The following is a 22,263-nucleotide window of genomic DNA, read 5'->3' on the forward strand; positions in this document are numbered from 1 at the left end:
TGGTTCTCGTTGTGGCTAGCTAGCATGTCAGCCGTCTTCTGCGAGACTTGGATATTTCTTTCTACTTTTGTCTTTCTGTCGTGTTCTTCCCATTCAACTTGACAAAAACGAACTCTAAACTTATCCCATGTCCATAAAAAAAGTTATAGTTAGTTTCTTTCAATATTAATAGCCAATATTTGACTGTTAACCACCTAACCCACAATATTGCTTTGAAGTGACAGCGACGCCATCTTGGCCTCCATCCTGTATTCTGATTAAGTCAACAATACCTCTAGGCATATCTGACGTCATAAATTTGATATCTTTATGTGAAGGTTAATTTCGATATTGACATCAGTTCATTGTGTTTGAGGACGGTTCACTGACGGGTTTTCAACGGATAGATTAGATTAGACTAGTTTAACAGTTACAGAGCAGCTACAGTAGCCTATCAGAACAGCTACAGTATTACAGGCGCAGACCCTTAATTAACGGGCTACACATAATGGCTGACGACAGCCAGGTAAGGTTAATTTTAGCTTACGTTTAACGAGCTTTAGAGTTTTCCTAATTCCATCTTGTTCTAATACCAAGTCTGCCTTAAGTGCAGAAACCGTGGTTGACATTAGAAAATAAGTATGATTGGAAGTTTAGGCAAGTAATTCAATTGGGTAATTGTTGTGGGATGTTAGCATACCATACTGCGCTTATAGCATTAGTGCCATGGAGGATTGTGCAGGCCGGCAGGTTGCTACAGTTTCCTAGTAGCATGTATGCTTTAGGGATCAGATCTGGATGACTTTTTTACCTGAACTGCTCATTGGCTGTCCATAATGAGCCCAGCAAGCAGGATGTGTAGCTAGCCTCTGCAATGACTAGCTCCCAGAGCAATTACAAATAACTATTCTTGTTTTAATAGCGTCATTAGAACTAGCAACATGACAGTCAGTCACCTCAGTAGAAACGCTATGTGTTGGATTCGTCCATGTCTTGCTAAATTACCTAGCTACCATAACAGCTGTGGAGAATTTATACTGCAGTTTTAAGGGATCTCTCTGAAGGTTTTAGATGATACAGTGGTGCTTCGTCTCGGCTTGGCTTCATTGCATTATTATTTGGGAAACGTTGACATGCCATTTGTGTTGACGGATGGATGAAAATAATGTAATTATAGTATCGTTATACATAGGCTAGCAGGAAAATCAGCATGAGATACCCATAGAACTGAGCCCTGCTCCATTTCAGCACCATGCCGCGGTCTCAGGTGCTGCCCAGACTCGAAACATTTCAGCACCATGGCACGGTCCCCTGACGCCTTGAAACGTGTCAGCACTATGCAGCGGACAATAGTGCTGAAATAGTTAAAGCCCTCTAGAACGTCATTGATTTTAAATTATTGTAAATGCAAGTGGTTATAATTTATTGCATGTCCTAGTTTTGCAGCTTTGCAACCTCAGAATTGTAGCTAATGGATTGCAGCGAGTTACGTGTTTGTGCATGGTGATGAATGAGGATGCTTGATAAACCATACATTAAATGCAACAACGTGCACTTACAAATATTTTCGTTTGGCAGAACTTTGACAAGCTATGATCTGTTTTCTAATGGCATTGACAATTCATATAGACATTAGACTTAGGCCTAATTGTGACATCATGTGTGTATGACATCTTTGAAGAATGCCCTGGCTTCAGCCAATCGGAATCGAGTATTCAACAATGCTTTGGCATAATTCAAGGACGTTCATATTCACTTCAGTTGTCTGCCGATGGTTCACTGACGTTTTTTCAAAGGAAGTATTAGTATTACCTCTAAACAGCCTACAACAATAAGCTACACATCATGTCAGACGATAGCAAGGTATGGTTCATTTAGCCTATTTTGAGTTTAGAGGAGAAATTACTAACAATATAGTAGGTCACTACCACAGCAATAGGTCTCACTGGTTTAATCCATGGACTGAAATCTGACCACTATTGCCGTTTTGTTTGAAATAGGAGAGAATCATTTGTTTCATAAAGTCACAACCTTGGACTGATATTGACCTCTCATTTATCCACCAGAACGTGAATTGGGAGGATCATCCGGATGACCAAAATAAAGTTGTGGAGAATATGAAGGAGGAAACAGAGACACATGAGACCAACAAGAACAGGACAGGAGGCAAGGTAAGAAATATGCTGTCCTTTACACATCCTCTGCCTACTTAGGCACAGATCTAGGATTAGTTTACTATAACTAAATCCTAACCTTAAAGCATTAGGAGACACTACACTGACCTTAGATCTGCTATGAGACCTTTAATCTGTTGTCATGTAGGCTAAACGTAAGTCCAGTGGCCGTGCCAAGAAGACTTCCGTGGAGGAGGACAGCAGCATTGGTGCAGGTCCGAGATTACTTAATGTTGGGTGCAGGTTGTGTTCAAATTCATCAGCACTGATCTGAGAAGATAGTATCTATTTAGGTGAAAGCAATATAGTGGAGGCCTTCAGAGAGATGTGCTTTTACCTGTCCAGTGCAATCAAATCACTAAAGGTGAAGGAAATTAGGAATAAAGTTCAGATTCAACTTTAGATTTCTCTTTGCGATTTCCCAGAGTCTTCTCAGACACCCGGGTGTGGTTTCCGGGAAAGGGGATCTATCATTGAGCAGCTGGAGAAGGAGGCTCAGAGGACTCTAATGCCTTCTCTCAAGATTGGGACATGCTGTGCCCCAATCCTCCTCTCTTTCCTGAGGAGTCTAACTGATGAGCAAGTTCCATTTCTTTTTCCAACCTCACATACAGCTTATCTCAATTTATAGTCATAGTGCACCTTCTAACCACAAATGGGATTTTAAACACTACACCTAACCCTAACATCACTGTAACCACCCCTAACTCTTGCTGTAAATCAAGAACAAAATGACTCATGTACTTGCTAATAGCTTAATTAAATACACTTTTATTATCCCTAACATGGCTATCTAGTGACTCCGCTAACTCAACACCAGTGTGCAGCTAAAATATGTTTCCTTTCTTTTCTTTTCTCTAGCCAATGGAGAGTGATTCAGCATGGCATGAAAAATAACGTAAGTCTCTCCACATAAGGTTCTGGTCAAAAGTTGTGCACTATATATACATATATATAGGGAATGGTGTCATGGAATTGGTTGATTGGCAAAAACATTACTCTTTTTGTTGGTCATAGCTGACATTCGAGCAGCTCTCATTGCTGTGTCTGAAGATTGTTAAGGTCGTGACCCAGACAGCCCTCCGCATTCTCCTACCAGCGTTAGCTCGTATCATGGGGGTGAACCTGAGGAGTGGGGCAACCTCCCCAGAATCCCAGTGCTCTCTGACAGGGTCTGAGGATTCCTTAGGCAGTCTGGATGAGAGAGAGAAAAGGCTGCTGATCAGTGAGATGAACTACTGGACTAAGGAGAGGAGGAGGAATGGCAGTGCAGGGTGCCGCCAAATATCCACTCGCAGAACCTCATCATCATGCTGGTCGCCTAAGAGGTATGTTCACAGCAATATTTCAACTTAACTATGGGTCAGGTCTTGAAATTATTATCATAAATTATTAACTTTGGATTCATACCTTGTAGTTTTAAGTTCTGGTCAGAAATGTTGCCCCTGAGGGGGTGGGTCCAGGTGAAAGTAATTTTTAACTGGGTAAGCCATAAAGTAATCTATGAATAAATAGATCAGGTACATGCCTTTCAGAATTAGCCATATTCTGATGTCGTATAAACATAAAAATCAGGCAAAAAATTGTGTCCGTTGGCTTTAGGCTTCTAGAACTACGATGGTATGAGAAGTAAACCATCATTGCTCTAATTTGGTTTTCAGGCTCACTAATGACCCAGATAAGATACCAGTTGGTCACATTTGCATGGCATAAGTGGTGATTGTGTGTTTATCTTCAAGGTCCCAGACCTCATTGCAGAGCTTGCCTGCAACTAGAGAGGCTCCCCTCATGGAGGAGCCTCTGAAGGCTCTTTTTGGGGTAACGGAAGAGAGCCTCCTGATATCCCTGGTTGAGGGTCACTCCAACCCCACCTCCTCCAGCTCCTCCGAGTTGAGCTGTGCTATCGTGGGGGAGGTAGTACACCAGCTTAACTCTGGCCTCTCAGTGGCCATTCAGGCCAGCTCGGGGAGTTTCCCCCCTATGGACAGTCAGGACATAGCAGCAGGCAAGGAGGTCATTCGGGTAGCCTCGGTGCAGATCCTGGCCGAGCTACAGAGCAAAACGTCTGAGCCAGAGTGGGTAGGGTTTATCGAGCCCCTCATGGACCCTGTGACCGATGATGTGCTGGATGCCATTGTCGGCACAATGGACAAAATGGCACAGGACTTCAACATCCTCTTGGATCTGGCCAAGAAGATGACAATCTTGGGGTCTAAATTTCTGACCAATCTTCAATGTGACCTTGATGTTGAGTGTCCATCTGGGAAAGAAGAAACCACTCACTTTCTCAAAGAGACAGGATCCTCTACCAGTGTGGTGGCCAGAAAGCTTCAGACCCTCTCTAGCCCCGACTTTCAGTCTAAAGCCCTCAAGGCGGTGAGCACCATCCTTACAAGGAAAGTCAGCAGCTCTTCTGGCATGGCTCCTTCCTCTAGGGCTTCTAGTGCTGCTCCTAGCCTTACTGAAGCACCCCTGAATACCAGCTCTACAGCCCTGACATCTGTAACCTCCACTGCCCCAGTGATTGTTAAGGCATTTGTGGGAGGCATGGAGACGATAGCATCATTTGAAGGCACATGTGACGCAGTTGATTTGCCAGTTCCTGTAAATGACCACAAAACAGGTTCTTCACAGAAGATAACCTTCTCTCCAGCCCGCACACTCTACGGCCTTATACGAGCAAAGCTGAGGGACCTTTTTACTCTATCCGCTCGAGAAGAAGGTGTGGCTAAGGATGCTTCTCTTCAGGAGTATTCAGACACCCTGGAAAAGGCAACTGTTTCAACTGTTGAGGTCCAATTACCCAGCACCAAACTTAGTAGAGTTCCCAGTGAGAGCCAACCAATATCAGCTCTCTGTCTCTCCAATCTGGATACCAGTACTCAAGAAGTTCTTAGCACTATTTGTTCCATCTACAAGTCAGAGTTATCAAAAGTGGAGAGTAAATCCTTGGACGTTGTTAGTTCATCTGATGAGTCCCTAGAGGCTTGTTGGTTGGTTGATGGTGTCCTATCAGAGCTTGATGACTATACTATTTCCCAGTCATCATCACCCAATGAAGACTTGAGTGCGAGTACTCAATGTTCTCAACTGAGCTCAGAAGAGAGTGTCAGAATCACACAGTCCTCTACTAGTCTGATTCAGAGCATTAAGAAGCTCTCTAGCAATGACTTTCAGACTCAGGCAGAAGAGGCAGTGAGTAAAGTGCTGATGAGATCCAGTCATTCCTTTATCACACAGATCAGCCATACTGGTCTTCAGAAAAGTCCGCAGGCTGGCTTATCATCTAGCTCGCCATCAGAGATTGCCTCCATGTCTTCTCAAAATACAGCCTCTAGATTAGTGGAAACCTTTGTCAAAAGAATGGCGACTATTTTCCAGAAAAATGAGTCCACTGGCACTGTGCTACTGGAAAGAAGTGGGAAAGTTTCGCAGTGCTCCCACGGGGGCTCCCAACTGGATGATACTGAATTGAGTGCTAAAATATCAGAGGAGAAGCTTTGGTCAACAGCTAAGACCATCTGCGTCAGTATGAAGAACACACTTAAGGATTTCTTCACAGGGCTGAAGCCATCCGGATCCGAAAGGACAGAAAATGCTTCTTCCAAAGAGACCCTTGGGGAAATCCTGGTTGCTATCCAGAGTGAAATCTCAAACTTAGGGCGAATGAAGGATTCCAGGGAGCTCCTTCAGATCAACGATATGGTAGGAACTATGCTGAAGGAGGTTGAGAAAAGTGAGGATGACAGTGAAGAAGTCTGCCAAGACATCCCTAGAACCTGTTCATCTTTGTCCACTTCTTTAAAGGGTCGTAGTTCCTTGTCCAGCTCTTCAAAGGGTCCTAGGTCAGAGTGTGAGTTAGAGATCAACCTCCCTGGCACTCCCATCCCTGACGAAGTGCCTTTTGATCTGACCTGCCCCATAGTCAGGAGCTCCTGCATCGACATCAGGGACTCTAAAATGCCAGAGATTTCTACAAGTGACCTAAAGACAAAGATGATGGTACACACAGATGAACCCCTGCATCGTAACAGTCCAATGACTGACAGCAGCCGACCACCGAGTGCTAAAGCCTCTTTTCGATCATCCACTCCGTCTTTCACCAGCAAGGGAACCTCTTTGGTACCAAAGGGAGATGGGATTGACATTGAAGAGAAGGAGGTGTGCATCCCCAGCAGCTCTGGCCATCTGAGGGAGCTCTTAATCACCCCGGACATCAGCAGTGCCACTGCATTCCTACTGCACTACTTGATGGACTCCAGCAAAGATGATGTCATGTGTTTGGTCACCATACTGGTGATACGGTTGCTATCGAAGATCAGACCCTCAGCCCTAGATGGACCCTCCCAACAGGCAGCAGACATGACAGAAACATCTCAGCAACTCACCAGACAAGTCCTGTCTGAGTTCTGTGCTGCATCCAGATTCTCCAGGACACAGGCATATTCCCAGAACCTGCACATCCACAGGGTGTTCAGAGGTGTACATAAAAACCTCATGGAGGAGTTTGGCTCTTATAACACCCTGCAAGCAGCTATTTCCTCCCAGGACCCTACATTTGACAGAGTCCTGGTAAAGTCCTTGACCCAGCAGCTGGTACAGGGATGCAAGGAGGCGTCAAGACCAGCTTCTGCTGCAACAAACCCATCAGACCAGGCTGAGACAGAGAGGGGGGCTGAGCAGAAAGCAAGAAGGAGCTTCCTTTGCTTTTCAATGACCAAACTCAGGATCAACTTCAAGGTATAGCAGGGAGTTAGCATTTTTTTGTTGTTCCAGTTAGGTGCTGATGTTATTGATGTGGCTATGATCAGACAAATATATGTGATAAATATGTTTTATTCATCACTAAATTGTTGCCTTGGATTCAGAAGTGTTCCATTTATTTATTTATTCTCTGTACCATTTTCTTTACCTTTCTCCTGTTAGCGTTCCAAGAGAGGAAACAAAAAGGACTGCCATTCAGTCCAGGAACAGACTGAGATTCCCTCTACTGATGGACATTGCATAGGTAAGGATGTTTTAGAGCTCTGCTATAGCTTGCAGTTTTGTTTAGGTTTGTGTTAGAAACATAGAGTATGCCTACAAACTCATAGCACTGTTATTTTTCAACGTTATTATACTGTATTTCTTTCTCTCTCTTTCTCTCTCTCTCGCTCAATTTCTCTTTCTCTCTTACCCCATCCATTTCTCTTGTGTTTCTAGCTCCAGTTGGAGAGGTTTCTCCCTCCATATCTCAGCCTATCAAAAAACGATCCTTGATTGTCAGGGTCTTTTCAGCAATGATGAAGCCATTCAGGCGCTTCACCAAGAAGAACCTGTAACCTGTTACGCTGCATGAAGAACTACTTTTGTAACAGCAAGACTTTTGACAAGAGGAATTTCTGCATGTTTACCCTTTCAAAGTCTATTTGATCAAATAAATGCAAATTATTTTACAAGAGTTTCAAGTGTTTTGGATGATTGGTAGCACTGAAGCAGCTTTTCTCAGAGAAATGTGCTAGTTCCCGCTTGGTTACACATTTATTGTGCAGTTTTGAGTTGGCAGGACTTGGGGTGGCAAGTAGCCTTGTGGTTAGATCGTTGGGCCAGTAACCGAAAGGTTGCTAGATCAAATCCCTGAGCTGACAAGGTAAAAATCTGTCATTCTGCCCCTGAACAAGGCAGTTAACCTGCTGTCATTGTAAATAAGAATTTGTTCTTAACTGACTTGTCTAGTAAAATATAATAACCAGAGCTTGTCTCTAATACAATAGTTGCTGCATAGACCGTCAGATAACCAGATGTTCTCTATTCAGTTAGATTGATAAGAGCTTATTAGCAGCAAGGGGAAAACACATAGAGGAGAATTAGCTATCTGCAGCTAGATCAACACTCTGAGATGTTATCTGTATGTTGAATATATAAGGTCCAGCAGTTGACAGTGTATGTCAGAGCAAAAATCAAGCCATGAGGTCAAAGGAATTGTCCGTAGAGACATGATTGTGTCAAGGCACAGATCTGGTGAAGGGTACCAAAACATTTCTGCAATATTGAAGGTCCCCAAGAGCACAGTGGCCTCCATCATTCTTAAACGGAAGAAGTTTGGAACCACCAAGACTCTTCCTAGAGCTGGCCGCCGGGCCAAACTGAGCAATCGGGGGAGAAGGGCTTTGGTCAATTCAAAAATGCTCTATTCTGAGAACTACTTTTAATCACAGAGTGGAAAACATAGAACCATACTGTGTGAATCACAATTATGGGTGTATTCTGGAATAAGACAAACCTATAGAGTTGGAGTCTGAGTGTGTGTGCACACAGCCACCTCTTTAACCACTCTTCAAAATATTTGGCAGCCTTTGAGATGGAGAGGCAGGAGAATGAGTGACAGAACAAGAGTCTAATAAAAGCATGGCTTCTCTCCCACTCCTGCTCACAGCAGCAGTGCAGTGGAGTAGCTTCAACAGCCATAGGGCCAGGGATTTCACATCACATTCCATGATGCAATGCAGAATACGGCTTCACACAGAACAATCACCAAACCCATAAGATAACACTTCACACAGCACAGCCAAACATCATGTATCACATGAAGAGGCATGTGTGTTCTCCGGACGTGATACCTTATCACGGACCTGCTGTTTCGATCTTCGCTCTCTCTCCCTCTCTACCACACCTGCTGTCTCGACCTCTGAATGTTCGGCTATGAAAAGCCAACTGACATTTACTCCTGAGGTGCTGACCTGTTGCACCCTCTATAACCACATTATTTTTTGACCCTGCTGGTCATCTATGAAGAACTTTGAACTACAGTACTTGAAGAACAATCTGGCCTTAATGGCCATGTACGCTTATAATCTCCACCGGCACAGCCAGAAGAGGACTAGCCACCCCTCAGAGCCTGGTTCCTCTCTAGGTTTCTTCCTAGGTTCCGGCGTTTCTAGGGAGTTTTTCAAAGCCACCGTGCTTCTAAATCTGCATTGCATGCTATTTGGGGTTTTAGGCTGGGTGTCTGAATAAGCACTTTGTGACATCTGCTGATGTAAAAAGGGCTTTATAAATACATTGTACTGATTGATTGTATGAAATGGAGTAGCATATATCCATCATGTAAAATGAACAATGAACACTGTCTCCATGGAGTATACCACTGCAGCCTTAGGCAATGTATATTTGCATGGTACATAACATGCATGGCAAGACATGATTGATGTAATTAGATGCTCTGGAGAGATCCCACCCTCCTTCCCCAACACATGTAGAATGCTTAGAAACCACCAGAAACCTGTGAAATAGATCAACAGATGTTCTTTTATCTCCTCTCAAGGTCTGTTGATTTACAGTATCTCAGAATCAGGAACTGTCATATCCCATGTGATATGTCAAAACAAGTTGATGCATGTGTTATCATGGTGCATTGGGTTTGTATTTGTATTTATTGTGGATCCCCTTTAGCTGCAGCAGCTACTCTTCAAAATGAAGGCAGTTATATCATTGTAAAAACATTACTATACATTCACAACAGATTTCACAAAATGCATGTTCCTGTTTGAGTTCAGGGTAGGCTGTCAACAGCACGTACTGTAACACTATGATATGTATTCTGATTAAGTATTTTTATTATTTTTTAATCATTTTTTAAATTCATAATACAAAAATCAACTTACATTGCTACATCAAACATGTCTAGCAAACCAAACACAGGTATTAACAATACTCAAACATACAAAAAATATCAATAAAAATACAAAAAATAAACAATTTAAGTGCAATTATATTCACTCTGAAAAGATCTTATTATAATGATTCATGAAGATGTTATTCTTGTTGTTATTCACTAGGGTTAATGTTTTAATAAGAAAATTAAATTGAATCAGAAAAATTTGTAATTTTGGTATAGAATTTTGAAATCTTTGTGTATAAAGTATTTGGCAACAAGAATAAAATAAAAAAATAATTTCAGTGGTTGTTATCATTGCAATAGTAACATATTATATATTTTATGTTAAAGTATAGGCAGTGTTCATAATGGTAAATAAGTACTTTGAAAGGTTTTCCCAAAATTCGGACACAAATTTACATTCAAAGAACAAGTGAGACAGATTCTCACCTTCTTTTTCACAGAAAACGCAGATATCATCAATAGCCACAAATTTGGAAATCATAGAATTACATGGATATATCTTATGTAAAATTTTGAAGTGCACTTCCTTAACTTTGTTTGGTATACAGTATTTGTAAGGCCTTAACCATGCATTTTTCCAGACAATGTCAGGAATAAGCATGTTCCAGAAAAACTTTGCTCTCGGTGTAAGTTGGTTTTGTGAATGAAGAATTTGTCTCATATATTTTATACAACAAGATCTCTCAAGTAAGCCCACGCCTTCCAATCTGAGTTCTGGATAAACTTTGTGATCATTCCCAAAACTAAGATGACTTTTCATAAGTGTAGTTAGACCACTGGGAACGGCTTTGATCACAGAAATAAACTCTCTGAAAGGTATTGGAAACTCTTTCAATGTTATAAATTGTTCATATGTGAGAATATTACCCTTGTTGTCGAAAATATCAAGGACAAAGTCAATATTCCTCTCATGCCAGCTGGGGTAGAACAATGACTTATTCCTTACAGTTATGTCTGAATTATTCCACAAAAGAGCTTTATGAGGGGAAAAATTGTGCAGGAAACATATTTTCCAGGCCAGTAAAGCTTGTTGGTGAAACCTAGCCAATTTAGCAGGTAATCTTTCAGGAATATAATTACATTTCAGTAAAAATTGAAGTCCTCCCAATTTATTAAACACATTATTTGGAATGAAATACCATATTGAATCAGTATCGATCAAACATTTTTTTTCAACCAGTTTATCTTGAAAGTGTTATTTATGTCAACGAAATCCAACACTTCTAGACCGCCTTCAGCTCTTTTGTTAGAAAGGACAGATTCTTTTAGTTTGTGAGACTTATTTTTCCAGATGAAGTCAAGAAAGGTCTTATTGATCTCTTACAAGTAGCTGGATTTACACATAACGACAATGAGGGGTACACAAAACGAGACAGTCCCTCTGCCTTGGACAGATGTACTCTCCCAAGTATAGAAAGATCTCTTTGTAGCCAATTATTAAATATATTTTTAATTCTCTTAATTTTAGGAGAGAAATTCAAATGCTGTCTGACTAAGTGGTTTTTGACAGATGTATTCCTAAATATTTAACACAGTCCTTTACAGGAATATTTTTAATTTCTGTATCATCAGAGTCAAATAAACATAAGATTTCACATTTAGAAACATTCAGCATTAATCCTGATGCAATAGAAAATGCAGTTATAGCATTAAGGGCATGTGCAACCTGGTCTTTGTCTCTTAAGAAAAGAGTAGTATCATCAGCCAGTTGGGAAATTTTGATTTCTTTGTTAAAAATGGTTAAGCCATACAAATTTGCATCATTCAGAATATCTAGAGATAGAAGTTCCACAACCAAAACGAATAAAAATGGCAAAATTGGGCATCCCTGTCTTACACTTATACCTGGACCAACAAAACTATGTCACGTAAATCTAGAATAGATTTATTCCTAATTTCCCCTTTTTTGTTACAATTTGTTATAGATGTAGATCGTCAGTTGGCTCCCTTTTCTGATCATCACTTGATTTCCCTGAATTTACAAGCTACTAAAAAATCAAAAGGTACTCGAGGATATTGGAAATTAAACAATACACTTCTTAAAGATACTGCTCTCATTGAAAACATCAAATCATTAGCTAAAGATATTTTTGCAAGAAAAGACTTGGGTCATGGAAGTAGATGGGAATTTTTCAAATATAAAGTCAGTGGTTGCCATTAAATGCGCCAAAGAGCTGATGCAATTAAAGAACCATAGAGAAAAGGAGAGGATGAGCAAGCTTGACAGTTTTCTAAAGAAAGATAATCTATCTGAAGAATTAACAATGTTTTATGCAAAGATCCCATTACAATATCATCATTTGTCAATTCCTTTTATGAAAACCTTTACAGCTCTCAATTTCAGGAAGATGGTTGTGAAAGCTACATTTGCCACATTCAGAATTATGTCCCTGTAATTGAGGATGATTTCCACTCAGTTTGCGATTCACCTGTCAATTGGAGAAATTAGAGAGGCTCTGAATTCAATGAAAAAAGGGAAATCACCTGGCCCCGATGGCCTGTCAGTTGAATTCTATAGACAGTTTTGGGAGTTGCTAGAAGACCCGATTTTCAATATGTTTCAAGATTGCATTAAAAATGGGGAAATGGTCTCCACTATGAAACAGGGCCTTATTTCATTGATTCCGAAGACTGATAAAGACCCTTCTCTCATTGACAATTGGAGACCAATTACTTTATTAAATGTTGATTACAAATTGATTGCTCTGGTTTATGCCAAAAGATTAAAGAAAGGAATTAGATACCATTATAAATGAGACTCAAACAGGATTTATGAAGGGCCGTCACTTAAGCTCTAACATTCATTTAGTCTTGGACCTTATAGATTATTCAGATGCAATTGACTCAGATGTGGTTGTCCTATTTCTGGACTTCTGTAAAGCCTTTGACACAATTTAACATGAATTTCTCTTCTACTTTTTGGATTTGGTGAACATGTTATTAAAGTAATTTGCATGTTTTACAAATATACAAATAGTTCTGTGCTACTAACCATTAGCATTCAGATAGAAACAACGCCAGGCATCCTCAACACAGAGATCCTTGCATAATGTAATAATAATGTTACTATTTTGAGGGTTTTGACTCGTTCTAGGAAGAAAACGATCAACAGATGCATCAGGTGTTACATTAAAACCTCCTGAAATAATTAGAAAAGCCTCTGAGTATTTGATGTTTAAATCCTGTACTTTCCTGGTAAATTGGGCAAAAAGGGTCTTATTAGGTGCATGTGAGTTATGTCCGTATACATTACAGATGATGAAAATAGCATTGTCAAGTTTAACAGTTACTATGACCCATCTGCCTCTTGTGAAGATGTGGATTCTAGAATGTCACCTTTAAACTTGTGAATAAGTGTCAAAACACCAGCAGAATGATTTGATCCATGACTGAAATAGGCCATATGTCCCCATTATGCTTTCCAAAATTTCAAATCACTTTCACCCGAATGAGTTTCCTGAAGAAGGACAAAATCTGCATTACTGCGTTTACAGTATAAAAATAAAGCTTTCCTTTTTGTAGGATTTTTGTCAAACCCCTAGCATTCAGACTAACGATATTGAGTGAATTGAAAACGAACTCCTGCATTAAAAAAGAAAGAACACAAATTAGATAACAAGTATTAATGTGAACAATAAAACAATCAGTGAACCTTGAGAGGATTACCCTGATGGAAAACTACGCTCAGCTGAGGTAGCGGTGGTTAACAGAAAAACAAATCTATTTACTTCCTTTTCTTGCAAGTGTTCATCAGTTGCAGTTCGAACGGTACATATATAATTGGCAGTACATTAACTGTACTCATGGTAGTACTCACAGTTCAAATTTGGTTAATGTCAACAGAGTTACCCAGTAATCATTCTTCCTTCGATAAACACGTGTGGGCCCTTGAACCCCGCCTTCTTTCCCTCTTGTCGCGGCTTCTGTATAAGCGGCCACAGTTTCTCTCTGGCAGCCTGATCCTGCGGTATCAGAGCTTCTTTGATGCGGAGTTTCTTCTCGTCCAGAAACTTGTTCCCCTTGGCCATTTTCCATATGATGTCCCTGTAATGGCGCATAGTTAAGCGCAATATGATATTGCGAGGGTGTCCATCAGATCTTCGTTTCCCAAGTCGATGTACCACATCAATCACGTCTCTTAGCCTGTCTTTGATGCATGGTGCCACTTTTCCCAGGATATTAATGACTACTTCTCTAATATCCTCTCCCTTTGGATTTTCAGATTCCACCTGCGAGAGTACCTTTGAAGTTCAGCTACATTCTCACACAGCTCATTATTTTTGGATTGCATTTTCTTCAGCTCATTCTCTAGGAACGTTATTTTATCCTTGTTCTCGCTCACAATTTTGTGTAGTTGACAGATTCTGACAAATTATCTATCTTCTTTAATGTTTATTCTGTAGCCAGCTCTATGAGGGACACTTTGGAGAGCGTGGCGTCTTGTTTAGTAGACAGGGACTGGATTGCAGAGAAAAGTTCCGATATGGAAATGTTTTCTTTTACTTTTTTCACCGGTGGATTTTTACTTGGGGTCTGAGGTAAAGAGGTTGCAAGGATTTCCTCCTGGTCAGTTTTGTTCTTTCTCTTGCTTGAGTTCGCGGCTTCTTGTGTATCCATGCTGCTCTGGTTCTCGTTGTGGCTAGCTAGCATGTCAGCCGTCTTCTGTGAGACTTGGATATTTCGTCTACTTTTGTCTTTCTGTCGTGTTCTTCCCATTCAACTTGACAAAAACGAACTCTAAACGTATCCCATGTCCATAAAAAAAGTTATAGTTAGTTTATTTCAATATTAATAGCCAATATTTGACTGTTAACCACCTAACCCTCAATATTGCTTTGAAGAGCGACGCCATCTTGGCCTCCATCCATTCTGATTAAGTCAACAAAACCTCTAGGCATATCTGACGTCATGTATTTGATATCTTTATGTGAAGGTTAATTTCCATATTGACATCAGTTCATTGTGTTTGAGGACGGTTCACTGACGGGTTTTCAACGGATAGATTAGATTAGACTAGTTTAACAGTTACAGAGCAGCTACAGTAGCCTATCAGAACAGCTACAGTATTAGAGGCGCAGACCCTTTATTAACAGGCTACACATAATGGCTGACGACAGCCAGGTAAGGTTCATTTTCCCTACGTTTAACGAGGTTTAGAGTTTTCCTAATTTCATCTTGTTCTAATAGCAAGTCTGCCTTTAGTGCAGAAACCGTGGTTGATATTATAAAATAAGTATGATTGGAAGTTTAGGCAAGTAATTCAATTGGGTAATTGTTGTGGGATGTTAGCATACCATACTACGCGTGTAGCATTAGTGCCATGGAGGATTGTGCAGGCCGGCAGGTTGCTACAGTGTCCTAGTAGCATGTATTCTTTAGGGATCAGATCTGGATGACTTTTTTACCTGAACTGCTCATTGGCTGTCCATAATGAGCCCAGCAAGCAGGATGTGTAGCTGGGCTCTGCAATGACTAGCTCCCAGAGCAATTACAAATAACTATTCTTGTTTTAATAGCGTCATTAGAACTAGCAACATGACAGTCAGTCACCTCAGTAGAAACGCTATGTGTTGGATTCGTCCATGTCTTGCTAAATTACCTAGCTACCATAACAGCTGTGGAGAATTTATACTGCAGTTTTAAGGGAGCTCTCTGAAGGTTTTAGATGATACAGTGGTGCTTCTTCCTCTGGATGAAGAATCATACATCTCGGCTTGGCTTCATTGCATTATTATTTGGGAAACGTTGACATGCCATTTGTGTTGACGGATGGATGAAAATAATGTAATTATAGTATCGTTATACATAGGCTAGCAGGAAAATCAGCATGAGATACCCATAGAACTGAGCCCTGCTCCATTTCAGCACCATGCCGCGGTCTCAGGTGGTGCCCAGACTCGAAACATTTCAGCACCATGGCACGGTCCCCTGATGCCTTGAAACGTGTCAGCACTATGCAGCGGACAATAGTGCTGAAATAGTTAAAGCCCCCTAGAACGTCATTGATTTTAAATTATTGTAAATGCAAGTGGTTATAATTTATTGCATGTCCTAGTTTTGCAGCTTTGTGTAGCGTGGTTCGTTCTGCGTTGTGTAATTCTTAATGAAGACGCTGCCACAACTGATGGTCTGCTCGTTGAAATCTTTTTTATTTGCCCTGCACACGAAGAGACAACACACACGTTACCCTTGGTGCAGTCACAGCTCTCCGGCACCTTGCTAGCCGAGGGTCAGGCAAAAGAGCGCCAAAAGGAATTAACAGGTGCTGCGTGCACACACTCGCTGCACAACAGCATATACAAGTAAAACTATACAGAACATAATTCTGACAAAATAAAAGACATACCTGCACACGAAGAGACAACACACACGTTACCCTTGGTGCAGTCACAGCTCTCCGGCACCTGCGCGAGCACATGGACACTCACTCAACCACTGTCACAAGTACTTAGTTACAACAAGATAGTTACAACAGAGTTACAACAGATACCCCAGTCAGTGAGCTCTGTGAAACTTGTTAACATAAATTCCTACACTGTCCACACTATAACAAACGTATGGTTGCAAAACAGTACATTGTATAACCTTATGACGGTTTTATATCAAACAGTTTCGGAGCCAAGGACAACATACCTTGCTAGCCGAGGGTCAGGCAAAAGAGAACGATAAAGTGGTATGGGGATACAGATAACCCGCGATGGGCCAAACCAAAATATACAAAACTTTTACAATCACTTGTATGTACAATATTGGTATGAAAAAGTGTTTGTACACCAAATAAAAACATTATCTATGCAGCTGTAATTAAATAAAAAAATACACTGAATTATTATTATTATTATCAGATTATTAACATCCCCTCTTGACCTGGCCTATTTGAATTGGTCCTTGTGTGCAATTTGGAGCGTAATCTAGGGGAACAACATCACACTGCTACATTCACCCCCACTGTTTTACACTAGATTATAGGCCCAAAACAAAACACATTACCTCAAAGGTAACAAAGCAAAGAAAGAAAAAAAAATTCACACCCACAGGGCGACAGAGTAACCCAGTGTAGTCCCTTAATTCTAGACCCACAAATGGTCGATCAGCTGAAAAGCTATCCCGAGAAGGATTAGGAAAAATAAGGGGTAGCTAATCCCTTATTCAACCGTATACGAAAAATGCCATATACATTTTATGCCGATGGACTACACACAAAGTTACATGAATTGTCAAATATATTAGACAAATCCACAAATCATTCTAAGACATGCTTAGATTCCTACATTCCTACAAAAGAAAAGGTAGGCAATATCCTACCGTCACTGAGAAACCAAGAACTGTTTCATTTCCTGTGTAGACATAGTTTGGATTAACCTATCCACTGGCTTAATAAGTCTACCCAGTCTAGTCCGAACACCCTCACCCACAAACCTAGCAGGAATATCACAGACAGCACTAACCCTGCTCAGAGGTCTAACCTCAGGATGGGGAGTACTACAGATCCGCATCTCCGGAGCCAGCACACCTTCAGTTACCGACTCAACACTAGTAGTGTCAGACGACTGATCAGAATCCTGGTAGATTGTCACAGACCACACTGACGAAGCATCTTCAACCAAGGTAACATCATCCACACTAAATGGAGTTTCGCAATCAGAACTCTTGTAGGCTTCGGGGATATCTCTCTGGTCCACTTCTGCTGAGCACACCTCACTTAAGGGGACTTCATACGGTTGTTCCACCTCACTTCCATCAGCCGGGACTTCACCATCCTCTTGGAGTATCCTCCCAGAAGACTCAGGAAGGCCTGCTACCCAGTGGACAGTCCTGGCGTCACTCCCATCCATTTGGCTGGACTTTGCAGACATCTCAGAGATCACGTCACCACTCGATAGAGATCCGTGACCCTCAGGTTCCTCCCATGAAGGTAAAGGCAGAAAGTTGACTGGCATAATCAGGTTCCTATGCACAGTTTTGATGCGTCCAGTGGTAGGGTGTTGGATACGATATGTGTTCAGTGAGCTGTTCTTTGCAACCACTATGTACACCACACTCTCCCAGCAATCAGCCAGTTTCTTCTTGCCCCTCTCCCCCTTGTTAGCAAGTAGAACTCTATCTCCCTTCTGCACCGAGTGACCCTTAGACCGTCTGTTGTATACCTCGGCTTGTCTCTTTTGTTGCTTACTGGCATGCTGCTGGGCCAATGTCATGGCCTCTCTCAGAACCTCACCCAGAGACTGGACATACTTATCCACATCTACTGTGTCCCCATCCAACAGCACACTTTCAAACATAACATCTACCGGCAACCTAGGGGTGCGTCCGAACATCAAGAAGAAGGGTGGAAACCCAGTAGTCTCATGAACAGTGCAGTTATAGGAGAATGTCAATGTGTTCAACATCTGAGGCCATTTAGCCTTAGACCTAGCTGGCAGAGCTCTAATCATCCCACCCAGTGTGCGATTCAGACGTTCTGCTTGACCGTTACCCATGGGATGATAAGGTGTGGTGTGGGACTTTTCAACACCAGATAACTGAAGTAATTCTGCAATAAGTAAACTCTCGAAGTTTGCACCCCTGTCAGAATGGATGCAATCAGCGAACCCATAAATGCAGAAGAAATTATTCCAGAGAACACGAGCAACAGTCTTAGCAGACTGGTTTGGACATGGATACGCACAGGCCAGCTTAGTAAAGTGATCAGTCACTACTAACACATCAATAGACTTGTTGTTTGAATCTTCGGCAGTCCAGAAATCAATACACACAAGTTCTAAAGGTGCCGTTGTCACAATGGAGACAAGTGGAGCTCTTGCTTCAGGCTCAGGTGCTTTACTCAACACATCTCTTACAGTGGGCCACGTATTCCTTGACATCCTTCTCCATAGATTCCCAGTAAAACCGCTGTCTCGTGAGCCACAATGTGCGCTGCTGACCCTGATGACCAGCATCATCATGAACTCCCTTCAACACAAGGCCTCTCAAAGACACTGGTACAACATACTGGAATATTTTCGTCTTACTCACTGGGTGTTTTGAGACACGATACAGAATCCCTAACCGCGTGGTGAGTTTCCCCCACTGTCTTAGAGTATAAACTGTTTCTTTAGCTTCAAAGACTCGCTCTCTCCTAGATGGGCGCCGGCCTCTATCTACAAAGAACATTACTCTGCTGATGATAGGATCCAGTGACTGGTTATCATACAGCTCCTTGTGTGTAAGGACAGGTAAAGGGCTCTGACCCATGGACATCAACTTCTCAAGGTGCTGCACATGTGAAACGGCCCTCACTGTGGCACCATCATCCCATCGGCGATGGGCCTGGAGGACAGCAGACACCTCTTCACAGGAAACCAACCCACTGACATCGTCTCCAGCTCTACTCAACTCACTCCCAGGAGCCATAGACGTTCCACAGCCAGCCTCGGGCTGCTCACAGGAGAGACGGAACATGTCTTGTACATCATCCAGTCGAAGACCTCTGGCTTCCTCCAGCAGGACATCATATGGAATTCTTGTCAGTCGGTGCAGAACTTTGGAGCGGACAAATGGCTCTCTGCTCAAAGCATCAGCAACGACATTCTTGGGCCCTGGTATGTACTGGATATCAAAATCAAAAGGTGCCAGCTTTGCAACCAATCTCTGCTCACATGCATCAAGTCTCGGCTTTGTAAGAATATATTTGAGTGGATTGTTGTCGGTCCACACCGTAAACTTATGCCCTCGCAGCCAATGGCTGAACTTATCATGAATGGCCCATTTCATGGCTAGAAATTCCAGCCGGTGAGCAGGATACTTGGATTGTGCATGATTAAGAGATTTACTAGCAAAAGCTATTGGCCTGGCTATGGCCTTCCCATCTTGTACTTGGGATAGTACAGCTCCCAAACCACTAGTAGATGCATCAACAGAAAGCAAAAATGGCTGAGAAAAATCTGGATGAGCCAGCAGTGCCTGGTCAACTAGTGCTGCTTTCAAAGCTTCAAAAGCGAGTTGACACTCGGCAGTCCAGTCTGCAGCAGTGAGCCTGCGAGAGGGACCAGGCCTCTTTCTGGCCTTGCCTCTCCTAGGCTTCTTCTGACCTGTAGTCAGCTGAAACAATGGCCTAGCAACCATGGAACAATTCTCAATGTAGTGTTGATAGTATACTACCATACCAAAGAAAGAACGAATTTTGCTAGGAGACGGAGTGACACCATCAGCTTCCATCATCTCACTCTCAGTCACATTCAAAATGGTTTGAACCTTAGCAGGATCAGTGGCTACGCCCTCCTGAGAAATGATGTGGCCCAAAAACTTAACAGACCTCCTCAAAAACTTGCACTTAGACGGAGACAGTTTAAGATTGTGCTCCTGCAACCCGCTGGAAAACCATCTCAAGTCTCTGCAGACTCTCTTCCTCCGTCTTAGCAAAAACCATCAGATCATCCAAATAGCAAAGGAGACTTAGAAAGTTTTGGTCCCCAAAGATGGTCAGCATCATTCTCATAAACGTAGCCGGGCTGTTGCAAAGGCCCTGAGGCAAACGATTGTACTCGTGCAGACCTAAAGGAGAGGAAAAGGCAGTGTATTTCTTATCCTCCTCATGCAGTGGCACATTGTAGTACCCAGATGTCAAGTCCATTGTGCTGAAGAAGGCATTACCTCCCAGCGCCGCCAGTACATCAGCCTGATGAGGCAGGGGGTGAGCATCCTTCACTGTGCGGGCGTTTAACCACCTAAAGTCAGTACATAGACGCAAGTCCCCATTCTTTTTCCATACCAGCACCAATGGTGAGGCATACTCGCTGCTGGATTTTCTGACGATTTCCTTTTCCTCCATATCATCTAGTGTTTCCCTGAGTTTTTGGTAATCAGCTGGAGAAAGCCTACGATAAGGTAATCGAAATGGGCGGTCATCAGTCAGCCGTATGCGATGGCAGAACTCTTTTGCCTCTCCACAATCCAGGCTATGTCTAGAGAACACCGTGTCATACTTCTCAATTAAACCGACAAGTTTGTCTTTCCAGAACTGTGAGACTGGACACTCCTCAACAGACAGGCCTTGAAGTCCAAGATTGCTCAGTGTACTGTTGCCATTAACTACAGTGCCACCAACTGAACACTTGGCTGTAAGACTGCCATGTGAGCTGTCACATTGTACTTTTGCCACGTTCTGGTAAGCAGCTTGCTGCTTGACATCATCAAAATCCTCCAATGCAATACAAGGGTACACATCTGCCACTTTAGCATTTCGTCTCAGGGTAACTGGCGAAGTTGTTGGATTCACAATCTTCACAGGGAGCCATCCATCCCCCCACAGAGGCGTAACTACTCTCCCTACTAGTATGTGTCGATTCACACAACAAGACGTGCTGGGCTCGACAACAACAGTACTGCCCACAGAGAGTTTTGTCTTTGGGGGTAAGCGGCCCCACACCAGATGCTCACTCATGGGTTGGAGCGTTACTGCCCTCTTCAACTTAATGGTGCCCACTTTATCTGGGATGGAGTCTCCTCTCCATCTCTCCAGATTTGATAGGAGACGCAGGAACTGGCTGTCCTCACACTGGCCAGAGGGACCTGGCGTACCCACCACCCGCCAGTAGCTGTCATTTGATTTGAACTGTCTAATCAGAGACTTCAACACGTTAGTGCCAACAATGAGTTCATCAACCTGCCCATCTACAATCAGCACTGGGACTACATAACTGAAGCCATAAAGCTGTAGTTTCAAGTCACACATGCCCACTGGGCTAGTTTGCGTCCCACCACAACCCACCAGTATGATATCTGAAGGAGCTAGAAAGTTCCCCTCTACCACTCCTGCCTCCCTCAACCGAGGTACAATATCTGCGCGCAGAGTAGTAGCCATGGACCCACTATCTTACATCCCCTTCAGCTCAACTTTATCCTGTACTAGCACGGTGGTGTAAAACAAACTGTCATTCTGAGAAATTCTCATTGTGTTCTGAAAAATTACTGTGTTGTTCTTGGGTACTGACTCACAAAAATAAGAATAAACAGATTGGATATCATCATCAGTGGAGGAAAAATTAGACTGCCTCACATTGCCCTCCTCAGAATGGAGGCGTTCTAGTTTTCCTTGAGACCTGCCAGTCTGTCCACATACAGGGCTTTTTCGCTTCCCAGTCTCACTACAGTCAAAGCTCATGTGGCCAGGAGAGAAGCACTTGAAACACAGCTGGTGCATCTGACAGTGAGCTTTGGTCCAGTGATTAGTGCTTCCACAGACAGCGCACTCACGCTCACGTTTGGGGAACTGTTTACGGGGCCCTCTGTTCACGGACTGAGTATTGCTGACAAGAGCCTTCTCTAGCATACTCAAAACTTTCTCTAATGTCCCACCCTCAGATACAGATTGGGCCTGTTCTGGTTCACGGCCACATCGAGAAAAAGATGACACATTAGGTTTGCTCTCAGGATCCACTTCCTCCTGGGGGGAGTCGAAGACAGCAGCCA

At 42.5% G+C, this 22,263-nt stretch overlaps 1 protein-coding gene across 1 annotated transcript; it reads left to right on the forward strand.

The window, feature by feature from the left end:
* The first annotated feature begins 382 nt into the window (after nt 1-382).
* LOC129846054 (uncharacterized) lies at nt 383-7,593 on the forward strand. Its single transcript, XM_055914038.1, has 9 exons — nt 383-505; nt 2,046-2,150; nt 2,302-2,368; nt 2,579-2,732; nt 3,015-3,051; nt 3,171-3,481; nt 3,893-6,893; nt 7,080-7,161; nt 7,356-7,593. The coding sequence occupies exons 1-9, from the start codon at nt 488-490 to the stop codon at nt 7,472-7,474; spliced, it is 3,894 nt and encodes a 1,297-aa protein (XP_055770013.1). The 5' UTR covers nt 383-487; the 3' UTR covers nt 7,475-7,593.
* The last annotated feature ends 14,670 nt before the right edge of the window (nt 7,594-22,263 follow it).

This window comes from Salvelinus fontinalis, unplaced genomic scaffold (genome assembly GCF_029448725.1).
Source record: "Salvelinus fontinalis isolate EN_2023a unplaced genomic scaffold, ASM2944872v1 scaffold_0437, whole genome shotgun sequence".
In the NCBI taxonomy this organism is placed as follows: Eukaryota; Metazoa; Chordata; class Actinopteri; order Salmoniformes; family Salmonidae; genus Salvelinus; species Salvelinus fontinalis.